Raw genomic sequence first — 14694 nt, 5'->3', positions numbered from 1 at the left:
GGCATGTTCAATGAGCTCACCCAGCTTGCGAAACTGAATTATTCTAACACCATCTTCAGCCTGGCATTTTGACAGCAAACTCAACAAACATATAGAATATATATTCTATGATTATTCTAAAGTTTCAATTATAAGTAGCCTTCAGTTGAACATATTTATCTAACACTGTCTATCTCTTTTTCTTCTGTTTCTGTAAGGTGCCACTTCACTCTGCTACTGGATGGTGGAGGGCTAACTGCGAACGGGTGGTCTATGAATGCTATACTGAATGGATGGCAGGGAAGCACAACACACGTGAATTTCTAAATGAAGAAGAGTTAATAAATGCACTTGATTTTCAAACTGATAAGTTGTCTGGTTATTTATGCACGATTGTGTAGCCTAAACCAGCCATGCTAGGCCTAGTCAAATTTATCCTGGCTGTATATAAAGCAGGATGTGAATTTCCCAATATTTTTCCAGATTAAAAGTGGTTTACTGAGGTTTAATATCAATTGAAATACCATTGAAATCGCATTGATCTTTAGTTTGGTTGTAATTTCAACGTTGTTTCAATATTCATTTTAATTGAAATACCATTGAAATTCCGTTGATCTGTAGTTGGAATTTCAACATTGCTTCAATATTAATAGAGGGTGCAAAATGTTATAGGATCAATGTTTAAGTGCGACGTTGACTCAATGATTTTAACATTGACAAAATAATGTTGATTTAACATAGATTCAATGAGTAATTGCTATCTGGGAGGCTATCCAGCCATCAAGATAATGCATCGCAGTAGTAGCCTAGGCTATTTGCGTTTGTGGAAAAATTATCGTTAGCTTATTTCTGTGAAAAGTCTTCTATCCCACATGGCAAGGCCTGTGCCTAAAAGCTGAAAGCATTCTTGTTGTGTGTAAGGCGATACGTGATTGAAGCCTTTAGTGCGTCTCGGGTGTGCGAGTTACTGCAAGCTAGGTAAAGTGTATTTTTTTTTTGCGTAGGCTTAATGTTGTCAATTGTCGTTTCAACAGTGGAAACCAGGTTTAGATATGTTTTTGTGTGTAATTATGCACACAAATAAAGGGAACATTTTCGTACAAACTCAGATTTATTTACTGAAAAGTAGCAGCCTATCCAAAGTTATGCAAAGTTTGTGTTAACGTTTCACACGGTCAGGATATCGGATGTCACTTCTACAAGTAGCCTACCCCAGGCATATATTTGAACCTTTTTGAGCTCTTTAGTTATTTAAAAACTTACGCTACGCAAAGGAAGCATTATACATGGATTTCTATGGAACGTCACGAAAACATGCGTGCGCAACCAAGAGGCAGAAAGCACCATAGAACAGCATAGAGCAATGCAAAAGAGCAAAAGAATAAAATTAGTTTTTTTGTGCTGAAAACGGCACCAATTCGAAATCACGATGGTTAGAGAATGTTAAATATGTTCAATATACCTAACTAAATGCATGTCTTTGCCAAAAAATGACAAAATCGATGTTATATTAATAATCAAATGAACATCAAACTTTGAAATATAGTCTGAAATGAGATGTTATTATCATTGAGACAACAGGGGTATACAAAAAAATCCGATTGTAGCTTACAGCAGCCGACTATGTTGTGGACGGCCACCAAGCGTCTTCTGCCTCACTGCTGCGCGCACATCTAGTTTTGTTGGTAAACGGAAACCCGTGTATAGCATTCGCATAACCGGCGTATTGTCATACAGAATCGACACTTGACCGAAGTTGACCGAGGTCCTCCGAAGTCCTCATTGTGACTTAGTAAAAGGGGGCGGGGCTTGGGATCGGTCAATTGTTATATAAAATGCATTCAAGCAACAGTTCATAATGCATTATGAGGATTGCAAAAGAGTCTCATGCTTGTTTGTGAACTATTTTAATTATTATTATAATTACTTATGATCGCAATATAAGGTGTTATGAATGTATGCATAACTGATTATAACAGTGACCTTCATAGAAAGTGTTACCGCATCGTTCATTATTGGCAAACAAGTCTGTTTTAGCCAACGGACCTTGAAATCTTAAAGTGATTTTAAATGCAAATAGAATAGTCGAAACATGTTACAAATTCTGATCACAATTAATTCTGATTGTAATTAAAAACAATATACTCATATTCTGAAGAGACTTTTATTATGTAGGAGTTACAGAGTGGTCACAGCAATCTGGATATTAATCCAAATGAGTGATTGGTCAGATTTCACAGGATTTACTCTGCAGCCTCCTTGCCCTGAGAAAGAGAAATTGAGGAATTAAATGAAATTAGGTATGAACATGATGGCTTATAATACATTGAAATATGGCAAATTAGATTTACCTTTCCAGAATCACGGCTCTTTGCTCTCATCTTGTTGACCTGGGATTCAGCAATGTCAGCACGCTCCTCAGCCTCCTCTAGCTCATGCTGAACCTTCCTGAACTTGGACAGGTGGGAGTTGGATTGCTCCTCCTAATAATGAAAAAGTATGTTCGAGTTCAGATGCTTCTGTTTTGAAGCAAACCAATCTTTTTTTTGTGTGTCTATGAAGATTAATTTAGGGTCCAGGTGATAGCAGTTCTTTTAAAACGTTTACTTTCAAAACACTGAACTTAAAGGAGTTACAAAATGTTTTGGTGTTCATCCTTCCTGTTGCATTCATTACAACTGATGATGGTGTTTGGATGAACCGAAAAGTTGTTTATCTTTTATTCTTTTTAGTCCAGTGTTTTCAAATTAGACATTGTCATTTTTATTAATATAAAAGGCAAGACGTTTGACCATATAGGCAACACAAGAAACAACTTACAGCTTCCTCAGCCTGTCTCTTGTAGGCTTTGACCTTCAGCTGCAGCTTGTCAACCAGGTCCTGCAGTCTGTTGACATTTTTCTTGTCCTCCTCAGTCTACAAAAAGAAAAACAATCTGTCAATCATTGTCCTCCTTGAGATAAATGCTGTTCAATAGTGGTGAAAGAAACTTTGTACCTGGTAGGTGAGCTCCTTCACTCTCCTCTCGTATTTGCGGACTCCCTTGACAGCATCAACACCACGTCGTTGTTCATTTTCCACCTCACTTTCCAACTCACGAACCTTTACATGAGCAAGATTTTCATTTCACAATGTCTTCATTTTATTTATTACATTAAGAATATCTCACCCAAGTTTAGTCACTCACCCTGGACTCCAGTTTCTGGAGTTGTTTCTTGCCACCCTTCATGGCCAGATTCTCAGCCTCATCCAGGCGGTGCTGCAGATCCTTCACAGTGACCTCCAGGTTCTTCTTCATCCTCTCCAGATGAGAACTGGTGTCCTGCTCCTTCTTCAACTCCTCTGCCATCATGGCAGCCTGAATAATGGGAAATTGTGTTTTAGATCACAAAAGTTATGTACAGTACTAAAGTTCAAAATAAAACATTGCTTACATCAGTGATGGCTTTCTTGGCCTTGTCCTCAGCATTTCTAGCCTCCTGGACGATGTCATCAACCTCACCTTGGATCTGAACCAAGTCAGCCTCAAGCTTCTTCTTGGTGTTAATCAGACTTGTGTTCTGACATTCAGAAATAATTGCAAATATGTTATATGGTGAAAAATATTTTGAAAGAACTGTGGGTACGATTGAAAATATTTTTTTGGGTGAGAAAGATATATCCCCACCTGAGAGTGCAGGAGGCCAACACGCTCACTAGCATCAACTAACTCCTGTTCAGCCACTTTGCGGCCTCTCTCTGTCTGCTCTAGAGCAACTCTGAGCTCCTCAATCTCAGCCACCATCAGGGTGTTCCTGCGCTCCACCATAGCAACCTGCTCCTTCCCGTCTTCTTGTCCTCTGACAGCATCATCAAGGTGCAGTTGGGCATCCTAACAGAAAAACATGGATTGACAAAAGATGTGCCATACTACCAAGACAAAATTATATAATATTGATTCATGGACATTCTTGAACCAAATAGTATTTATGGTAAGATAGGATCATTGTACTATTTTATTGCATAACTGACCTTGAGTTGACTCTGCACATTTCTCAGTTGTTTCTGGTACTCGGCAGCCTGGCGGTTAGCATGGCTCAACTGAATCTCCATCTCATTGAGATCTCCCTCCATCTTCTTCTTGATTCTCAGGGCATCATTTCTGCTCCTGACCTCAGAGTCCAGAGTGCTCTGCATGGTGTCGGCTATCCTCTGGGCATTCCTCTTGATCTGCTCCATCTCCTCATCCTTCTCCGCAAGCTTCCTGTCAACCTCACCCTTGATCTGGTTGAGTTCAAGTTGGACACGAAGAATCTTGGACTCCTCATGCTCAAGAGTGCCCTAAACAAGAAAATCAAGAACATTTTAAGATCTATAAAGCAACATAATTTCCGTTTCTAATTGTGTAGGAAAGCCCGTCTGATATTTTACCTCAGCCTCTTCCAGGGCTGTTTGGATCTCAGACTTCTCAGTCTCAACAGTCTTCTTGGCCTTCTCCAACTCATGGATGCTCTTTCCAGTCTCACCAAGCTGCTCAGTCAGGTCAGAGATCTCCTCTGCAAATATGCAGTTATATTACAGCAAACATTATCTGAAAGTTTCAAAATATTTTTTGAGTGGGATATGTATTGGGTTGTTTTTGACTCACGTTGTAAATTCTTGTTCTCCCTCTTCAGGGTCTCCAGGTGGTCAAGAGACTCCTCATAGGAGTTCTTCATCTTGAACAGCTCAGTGCTGAGAGAACGAGCCTCTTTCTGGGCACCCTCCAACTCTGCCTGACCCTCCTCGTACTTCTGCTTCCATTCTGCCAGGACCTTGTAGAAACAGATGTTGTTGTGAAGCTTATACTTATTCACCTACATTCCACATCTGAATGATGTTTTGGAGGAATTACCTTGTCAAAGTTTCTTTGCTTCTTGTCAAGGTTGGCAGCTAGACCATTGGCTCTCTCCACATCAATCATGAGGTCCTCAACCTCACCCTGGAGTCTCTGCTTGGTCTTATCTAGAGAGGCACATTTTGAGTTGGTTGCCTCGATTTGCTCCTCAGCCTCCTGGAGACGCTGGGCAAGCTTTTTTTTTCTGAAGGAAAAAGCATCAGATTTAAGACAGAAAAGATTTTTTAGAACGTTTTAGTCAACAAAATATATCCAACTGTGTTTTTGCATCTTTAGCACATACTTGGACTCCTCAAGCTCCTCAGTGCGCTGGATAGCATCAGTTTCGTACTTGGTCCTCCACTGAGCAACCTCGCTGTTGGCCTTGGACATGCCACGTTGAAGCTCAGCCTTTGCTTCCTGCTCCTCCTCAAACTGCTCTCTTAGAAGGTGCGTCAGTGGGCGAGCTGACTGAACAGCATGAGCCAGGGCATTCTTGGCCTGTTTGTTAACAAGTAAGGGTGTTTATGAAAGCATTTCTCCAAATGTGATTGATGTAATCCAAATTCTTCATTTCATGCAAAGGCAACAGTACCTTGACTTCCTCTTCATTCAGTCTTTTTAGCTCCTCAACTTGCTGAGTGAAGGCCTGTTTGCTTCTGGTCAGCTGAGACACAAGAGCATCTTTCTCCTCAACCTGGCGGCCAAGCTCACCATTTTCAGTCTGAAGTCTTGCTCTCTGACCACTGAGGTCATTGACCTGACGGGCAGCCTCATCACTCTTGGCCTTGGTTTCACTAAGTTGGTCTTCAAGGGTACGGCACATCTTCTCCAGATTTCCCTGTTTATGAAAATGCCCATTAGTAGAAAAACGTTTATTGTAAGTTGGTTTGTTTAAAAGATAACATGAGGGTAAATATCTCATCAACCTTAGCTTTAGAAACAGCCTCCATGTTGCTGGCGAGATCATCTATTTCCATCTTGTATTCACTCTTCTCCTTCTCAAGCTTCTGCTTGACACGTTGGAGGTTGTCAATCTGCTCTCCCAGCTCAGCCACACTGTCTGCCTGCTTCTTACGGAGAGCTGACGCAGTGGCTTCGTGCTGAAGGGTGGACTCTTCAAGGTCACGACGCAGCTTCTGGAACTCAGCCTCACGCTTCTTGTTCATCTCAATTTGAGCAGCAGTGGCACCACCAGCCTCCTCAAGCCTTTCACTAATCTCCTCAAGTTCCCTGGAGAGATCAGCTCTCTGCTTCTCAACCTTGGCACGAGCTGCACGCTCAGACTCAATCTCTTCCTCTAGTTCCTCAATGCGGGCCTAATGAAAAAAAATATTATGTTAGTACAACAGAAAACTGCAAAAACACTCAGAGTTTGAGTTGGCGGAGAATAATTAAACCTGAAGCTCCTTGATCTTTTTCTGCAGCTGAGCACCAAGTGATTGTTCATCTTCAATCTTACTTAGAAGTTGACTCGTTTCAAAGTCCTTCCTGATTAAAAAAGATTAAAGAAAAGGAAGAATCATGTTGGCTGCATACATGGGAATAGAACAGTGATATTTTGTAATAAATAATGCCTTTACTTCTTTATCTTCTCATCAGACTGCTGCTTGTCATTCTCCAGATCCATGATGGTCTCCTGGGCCAGCTTCAGGTCACCCTCAAGCTTTCTCTTGGCTCTCTCAAGGTCCATACGGAGCTTCTTTTCTTGCTCCAGGGAACCCTCAAGCTGCCAATTTGAATTGTGAGGTGAGTATGTGGTAAATGTTGAAATTTCAGTGTGAGAAGTTGTCAAATGTTAATTTTTGTACTTACATCATCCACTTGCTGTTCAAGCTTAGTCTTTGACTTGGTCAGAGTGTTGACTTTGTCTTCCTCTGCTTGAAGATCATCAAGAGTCTGCTGGTGGGCCTCTTGGAGGGCTTTCTTCTCCTTTGTCAGCTTAGCAAGGGACTCATCCTGTGAGGCCATCTCTTCAGTTAGGTTCTTGACCTGCACATAGAAAGTTTTACATTTGTGAACAGTGTAAATAAGATACTTTATTTTCGACAGACTACATTGATCGTCCCTTTACAAATCCCAACCTTGTTCTCGGTGGCATGTTTCTCCTTCTCCACTTTGGCTAAGGTCAGCTCCAGATCATCAATGTCCTTTTTGAGCTCAGAGCACTCATCCTCCAGTTTCCTCTTCTTGGCAGTCAGCTCAGCATTGATTTCCTCTTCATCCTCCAATCTCTCGGTTGTCTCTTTGAGCTTGGCCTCGAGCTGGATCTTACTTTTGATAAGACCCTCACACCTCTCCTCAGCATCATTGAGACCCTCATTTCCCTATTGTAAATATAAGATGGAAGCATGACAATACATACTTTGTATTGACAACACAATGCTGAGACTGGGTAGTTGTATGATTGTGAATATTGAAATGGTACACTATGCACTTACAGATGACACTTGCAGCGCCAGGTCATTCCTCTCTTGCACCAGAGCCACCATCTTCTCCTCAAGCTCCTTCTTCCTGGCTGTTGCCTTTGCACAGTCCACTTTGAGTTTCTCATAGTTCTCCTTCATGTTGGCCAGCTCCTTCTCAGTTTCAGCACTCTTCAGCAGAGGCTTGATCTTGTAGTAAACCTTCATCCAAGGCCAGTGCTTGACATTCATGAAGGAGCGTATATTGTACTGGATGGTGTAGACAGACTCCCTACACAAGAAGGGTGATGAAATGCATTCTTACATTTTTGACCAACATTCTAATCTGTTCCCTGTTCAATTTTAAATATGTTGTTTTGTATTTGTGTGTCGCTTTGGACAAAGGCGTCTGCCAAATCCATAACCATCCATAGCCATAAATATAGGTTGTAGAATTATAATTACATGAATTGTGTAGAAAGTAGGGATGTAACTATATCAAAATCTTGCGATACGATAATACCCCAATAACAAGTCCACGTTATAATATGTATTGCAATACTGCAGAGATGTAACAATATAAATCTCTCAATGTCATACCTCGGTAACAAATCAAGGGTAAAATAAATTGTGATACAGTATTTAAAAAAAGGCAAATTAAGACTCGGAAAATAAAAACACTTACTAACAGATCAATTACTACCAGATCATAGATTATCTCCTTTGCCAGTTCTACGTTTTTTTGCCCAGAAGACCTATCGTTTGAGACCATACCATCACATTTTCATGACTATATCGAGACACTTTTGTTATTGCGATGTCATGAAATTGACAATACTGTTACATCCCTAGTAGAAAGTATAATAGGATCTTCTGAGACATATTTTTGAGAAAAATAAAAAAATATTAATATTGCTAATCATTTAGCAAACAGCAATGCATTATCAATTGAGAGGGATACCGAGGCGTACTATACAATTAATATTAACTTGCTCATGCTCGCCACAGCGATCTGACCCTGACTGCACATTGGGAAGTCATAGGGGTTGGAATTAATTGGATATTTCAATGTGGTAATATGGTGGCAGCATGGAGGGGAGTGTCTCCAGGACGCTGGTTTCACTGTTAAGCCTTCATGAGGGGTCGTGGGCCTATAACCCCAATGACATGCCGCATACTATATACTGCTGTTGGATGGGCCATTTGTATTGTGTTTGTGACCATTTGTTGGCGGATTTGTGGGTAGTGTGCTTTTTAAAGTTAAACTTGAGGAGGGGCTTCTGAATGTGTTTTTACCTTGAATTTTGGCACAAGGGATTTTAACATCTAACATCTGTATTAATGTAAAGTCAATACAATAACATCTGTATTAATGTAAAGTCCTACTACTCATACTATAACAGTCTTTCAGACTTTTGATATACAAATTTACCTCCTTTCCATCATCTTTGAAAACTCCCTCCTCATCAGGTATGCACGGCAGAGAGCCTGAGTCATTGTGACCAGGGAAACCAGTTTCTCATCTCGCATCTCCTCAAGGTCACCCAGCAGACCAGCTTTAAAGAACACCTGAGGGATGCATGACAATTTAAACATCTATTTGACACAGAAAAAACTGTGCTCTTGTTTGTACTCATAATAATAGATTGTATGAAACATATCTACCTTTGTGTGTCCAAACATGTACTGGGTGTGATCAACATCAATGGATCCCAAGAGCTTCTCAGCAGCCTTCTTGTTATCAATAAACTGGCCGTCAGGGATGACACTGGCATTTAGCACTTTGTATCTGGACAGAATAAATGAATGTCCATGTAGATCATTACTTTTTCTCTAAATGCAGTATTGAATATGTGTCATACTTCATTGGCTTTCTAAGTTCACCTCTGCTTGAAGTCACCATAGAGGATTCTGCTTGGGAAACCCTTTCTGCAGATTCTGATACCCTCCAGCACACCATTGCACCTGAGCTGGTGGATGACCAGGAAGTTCTGCATATAACCTGTCAAATACATGTCATGAGATCTTCTATTCGCAATGTAATACATGAGTAATGCACACATCTTTATTGACTTCCAAGCGCCCTTTACCTGGTTTCTTAATTTCATTTGGAATCAGACAACGCACAAAGTGAGGATGGGTGCTCCTCAAGTTGGTCATCAGCTTGCCCAAGTTCTCCTGTTGGGATAAGAATGCAATCAAAACATCCTCTTCACCATTCTATTAGATGATTGATTTGTTGTTATTGGTTTAATATACACACCCTGAACTGTGATGACACAGTCTGCATGGAGCCACCCTTCTTCTTCTTCTTACCACCACCACCAGACTCTGTTGACATACACATTATTCAATAATGGAGGTATAAATGGGGTATTTTTGCATTAGCTTGTAGACTTGTATAGTGTTTTGTTGTTACCCTCAACAACAGGTGGGTACAAGACAGGCAGAAGTTTTACTCCCGACTTCTGGTACAGCTGCACAACAGAATCATTCAGTGGATCCTTGTTTTTGTCCAGCCACCCAGTAACATTGTAGTCCACAGTGCCAGCATAGTGCACCAGGGAGAAGTGGGCCTCAGCCTTGCCCTTTTTGGGCTTGGGCTTCTCAAAGGCCTGATTTTTGCCAAGATGCTGGTCATACAGCTTGTTCTTGAAAGTGGTGTCAGAGGCCTTGGGGAACATGCACTCCTCTTCAAGGATGGCAAAGATTCCCATAGGCTGTTGGGAAAATGAGCTTAGTTTTAAAAGTGGATATTATAAAACAATATAAATCTAGCAGTTGGCTCATTTGACTGATTAAAACTGACCTTCTCAATGAGCTCAATGCAAGCGGCTAAGTCCATGCCGAAGTCAATGAACTCCCATACAATGCCCTCTTTCTTGTACTCCTCTTGCTCCAGAACGAACATGGTGTGGTTGAAAAACTGTTGCAGTTTCTCATTGGTGAAGTTGATGCATAGCTGTTCCATGCTGTTGTACTGTGATTGAAAAATAGTTTGTAATATGAATGCCCCCTACTGAAATTATACTACATTGTGGTGTGAGTGAAAAATGGTGTTAACTTATACTTACATCAAAAATCTCAAAGCCAGCAATATCCAGCACACCGATATAGAACTGCCTTGGCTGTTTAGTGTCCAGCATCTGGTTTATACGGATGACCATCCACAAGAACATCCTCTCATAGATGGACTTGGACAAGGCCATAACTGAGTTATTGACCTGAAACAGAATATTCAAGCAGTGGTCATCCCATGCGCAGAGACCAAAAAGTAAATGCTTAAAGGATAAAAGCAGGTAATTATACTACTAGTAATTCTGTCCAAATACTGCCAAGTGGTTTGTGATCTTACGTAAACTTTTTAGTGACTAAAATAATACCTGTGGAACAGTCTGACCCTTGGTGACATACTCATTTCCGACTTTCACTCTTGGGTAGCACAAAGCCTTCAGCATGTCAGCGGAGTTCAGGCCCAAGAGGTAAGCGACTTTGTCAGCATCTAACAAGTGAAGCATTTTGGTGATTTGGAATTTGTAACAACACATTTCATACTCCACACTAATTTGCGACAACATAAAAAACAAGTTTGACCACCTCAGTCTCTTCTCCCTAGATCAAAACGTTTGTCCAAGATAGTGTTAAGTTAAAGGCTATGTCTCTCACAAAAACATAAAGGTATCTGAGTGACCATTGTTTTGTTAATGTTTTTCTTTAAAAGAAGATAGATACTTTCTTAATCTAGAAGAAAATTTAGTATATGAATTTACATGAATATACATACTGTATGTTGTTATAAATAACATGGGGGTATGACACTTTTGTGCACGGTGTAGCATCGTCAGTCGTCCTGGGTGCACTTTTCAAATCTGCCAGTGCCAGTCCGTTTTTGTCATTTTTGATAAAAGCGTAAACTTGATACCAGTCATTTTTAACGTTAAATTAACAGTGTTGCAACCTACCCTCAGTGCCATCAGGCTCAGCCTGCTCCTCACGCTGCTTCTGCTTGAATTTCATGTTGCCATGATGGAGCACAGCACCAGTCAGCTTGTAAATGGTGACTTTCTCCTCTCCAGTGAAACCAAGGATGTCAATGGCATCCTAGAATGATAAATTATTTGATTATTTTAAAGCTTTCTTCAAGAAATTGAAGAGGCTAAAACCCATTATTGGAAAACTTACATCTGTGGCATCCAACTCCTCTTTGTCATCAATGCTCGCCACAGCGATCTGACCCTGACTGCACATTGGGAAGTCATAGGGGTTGGAAGTGATGAGGGACATTTCTGTCGGGATTAAAAAATTGATTTAGAAATTCAGAATTATATTTATTGAATTAAATGAACATTTTTTAAACCTTTGGTGAAATTATTAACCTTACCTATAATTTCAGGCTTGTGGTTGGTCATCATCTGGAAAAAGATGTGGTAGCCTCTCTCATCAGGAAGCTGGAATGTCACTCTAGACTTCTCCAGCAGGTCTTTTTACACAGGGAAGGATGTATTTTAATTTCATACATTTAAGGCAATAAAAGAAGATTTCTACCTTGAACAATTATACTTACAAGTCTCAATATCAGCACTAGCCAGTTTTCCAGATGTGGCGAAGTGAATTCTGATGAATTTTCCCTGTTTGAGATTACATTTTGACATAACATATATTCATTTAGCTCATGCTTTTAACCATAGCAGGTTAGACATGAGTAAAATATGCAAGTATTTAATAAATATTAAAATATTCAGTAATAGACCTAAGAGTAACAATAAATACTGCCTTTACTAACACACAAAAAAAGATGATAGTGTAGAGGTTTAAGTTTTTTAAAAGATATACTAATAGATATAAAACAAATTGCATGATACATTTGAGTTAAAAGAAAAACCCTAAGAAGTCGATTCTATCTAAAAACGAAAAAAAAAACAAAACACTAGACTAGATGAGAAACTAAACTTACGAAACGTGAAGAGTTGTCATTCCTCACAGTCTTGGCATTACCATAAGCCTCCAGCAGTGGGTTTGCAGCAATAATCTGGTCTTCAAGAGAGCCCTGCACGTCAATAGATATTGTCATTGAAGTTACTGTCTTTGTTGCTATGTGACAATTTGCCTATAAATATGCAAGGGGTCCTATACCTTAATTTTTCCACTGCTGCCGGCTTGTGCGTCTGACTTCTTCCCACCAGACACTGCAATTGTTGCAAAGTACTGGATGACACGCTTGGTGTTTACAGTCTTGCCAGCACCAGATTCTCCACTATATAACAGAAGATATTGCAATTTTGTTAGCCACCAATACATACCTAATTAATACCTGTATTAGTGACTTGTAAGGCATGTGTTAGGCAACATTAACCATTTGTTAGGTGTGTATTCACAAATTTCTTATTCATGACGAATTAGGCCTTTATTATTGATATAATCTTAATAAAGAGCTTTGATCTCTACATACTAATTAGTAGTAAGTACCAAAATAGAATATGCATAACCTACTTGTATACTGAGGTATTACTTATGATAATGTGCTTGCTACCAAGGAACCAGTTTCCATGGGAGCCAATCTCCCAGTTATTAAGTGCTATTTCACACAGCAACCTGGGCAGTGAAATGCAGCAATGAGGTTGAGCCATACACTTGCTTATTCTACAACTGTTCTCCTACTATTTGGGATTTATTCAGACAGTATATAGTAGGTTATGCATATTCTATTTTGGTACTTACTACTAATTAGTATGTAGAGATCAAGGCTTACAAGGTCATTATTAAGATTATATCAATAATAAAGGCCTAATTTATCATGAACAAGAAATTTGTGAATACACACCTAACAAATGGTCAATGTTGCCTAACACATGCCTTACAAGTCTCTAATACAGGTATTAATTAGGTATGTATTGGTGGCTAACATGTTAACCTTAAAATAAAGTGTTACCCAATTTTCTATATCACAATTACAAAGTGTACCAGAAGAGTAATGTAAAGGTTTAGCCTTTTAATAATGTAAACAGTTTTAAGGGATGCATAGACACTTACGTGATCAGGACAGACTGATTCTCTCTGTCTGTGGGGCAAAATAGAGATTGACATGAATGGTTCATTTTACATAAATGAATCAAATATATAATGTATTATTCAGTGATGGGTTTAAAACTGAAAGCATACCTTGGAGCATGAACTGAAATGCGTTGTCAGAGACAGAGAAGATGTGGGGCGGGGCCTCCACGCGCTTCTTGCCTCTGTAGGCATTCACCACTTCTTGGTCGTATACTGGGAGCCACTTGTAGGGATTCACAGTGACACAGAAAAGTCCAGAGTAGGTCTAGAATGAAGAAATAAAGAAAACAGTTTTTTCAGCTTTTCAAATTCATTTTTTTTTTTATTTGTTTACAACAGTAATGCTTACATAGATCATCCATGCTGCATAACGCTCTTTGAGGTTATACAGGACAGAGGCTTCATTGAGGTGGGTCATCATGGCCATGTCCTCAATTTTGTCGTATTTGGGAGGATTCAAGGGGAAGACTTCATCTTCCTTCACTGTCTTTTCCTGAAACCAATGTAGAAAACAGCTTTAACAAAAAAATGTACTCAAGACACTTTCTGAGTGAACAATTTCAACAGCCTTGCTAAAGTACCTCCTTGGTTTCAAGCGTTTCAACGACGACTTTGCCGCCATCCTTCTTTTTAATTGTACCCTTGACGTACAACTCCTCTTTATCAACCACAAAGCAAGCAGTCTTTGCATCAAAGGGTTTGCTTTGGGCCTCCATTCTCTCCTTCTCAGGCTTACGAAGGTAGATGGCAGCTTTGCCATACGTGGCCATATCACTGTCCCCCATGGTTGCTGGTTACTGCAATTAATCATAAACATGAAGAGCAAACAGTTTCCAACACAAAATGTTTTGAACAATCAGACATGTACAGTATAGACACGGTACTGTAAATAAATTGGTTGACAGTCATTAGGGGACAAAACTACAGTTGTCTGTCACACCTTAATATATGGAGCTTATCAACGTACATAGGGTACTCAAAATGCAATTCATTAAAAAGTCAAATACAAAACAGTCCGTTGATATCTAAATAATAATGGAACCAATTTATTTATTGCATTATTGTCCTGAAATCTAATCCCATCCCCCATTATACTAATTTACACATTGAATATAAGGTTGGCTGTATGGCAGTTGGCTGTAGTTATGACATCAAATAACAACGTGGATTTCGGTGCTTCATTTCGATGCCACTTAAATCTCTGCGTTTTTTTTTTCATGCGCCATCTGTAACATCTTGCTCTGATAGCACCACATTCTATACAGTTACAGTTAGTTCTATACAGTGTGTTGATAAACACATCAAGATATAAGCTTAAAGTAGAGGGGTTCACCACATAGGCTAGTGGACTGTGTTTGACAGCTTGCGTGAGCCCATGCTATCACAAGCTCTTGTCAAAATCTA

At 39.7% G+C, this 14694-nt stretch overlaps 1 protein-coding gene across 1 annotated transcript; it reads right to left on the bottom strand.

The window, feature by feature from the left end:
- Window positions 1-2165: 2165 nt before the first annotated feature.
- Window positions 2166-14083, bottom strand: LOC125304476 (myosin heavy chain, fast skeletal muscle-like). The gene is made up of 38 exons (XM_048258791.1): window positions 13872-14083; window positions 13640-13783; window positions 13399-13555; window positions 13270-13297; window positions 12373-12493; window positions 12194-12286; window positions 11804-11867; window positions 11621-11719; window positions 11422-11525; window positions 11202-11340; window positions 10623-10741; window positions 10314-10463; window positions 10049-10219; window positions 9659-9959; window positions 9503-9570; window positions 9330-9417; window positions 9124-9241; window positions 8905-9028; window positions 8672-8808; window positions 7276-7531; window positions 6919-7161; window positions 6650-6826; window positions 6418-6563; window positions 6235-6325; window positions 5764-6153; window positions 5430-5675; window positions 5139-5335; window positions 4853-5039; window positions 4607-4772; window positions 4390-4514; window positions 3991-4299; window positions 3647-3850; window positions 3414-3539; window positions 3167-3337; window positions 2977-3081; window positions 2800-2895; window positions 2331-2462; window positions 2166-2243 (listed from the first exon to the last, which is right to left on the bottom strand). Exons 1-38 carry the CDS (start codon window positions 14073-14075, stop codon window positions 2223-2225), a joined length of 5817 nt encoding a protein of 1938 aa, XP_048114748.1. The 5' UTR covers window positions 14076-14083; the 3' UTR covers window positions 2166-2222.
- Between the last annotated feature and the right edge of the window lie 611 nt (window positions 14084-14694).

Source organism: Alosa alosa, chromosome 12 (genome assembly GCF_017589495.1).
Source record: "Alosa alosa isolate M-15738 ecotype Scorff River chromosome 12, AALO_Geno_1.1, whole genome shotgun sequence".
NCBI classification, from domain to species: Eukaryota; Metazoa; Chordata; class Actinopteri; order Clupeiformes; family Clupeidae; genus Alosa; species Alosa alosa.
Note: the sequence above shows the minus strand (reverse complement) of the source record. Positions and strands in the feature narration are given on the sequence as shown.

Bases quoted from the DNA above. Each gene is read 5' to 3' on its own strand.
- LOC125304476 (XM_048258791.1), bottom strand. From the start codon at position 14,075: ATGGGGGACAGTGATATGGCCACGTATGGCAAAGCTGCCATCTACCTT. The intron at 6,827-6,918 runs GTTGGGATTTGT...TTCTATGTGCAG, and splicing joins AACATGCCACCGAGAACAAG to GTCAAGAACCTAACTGAAGA. The intron at 6,154-6,234 runs GTTTAATTATTC...TTTTTTCATTAG, and splicing joins AAAAGATCAAGGAGCTTCAG to GCCCGCATTGAGGAACTAGA.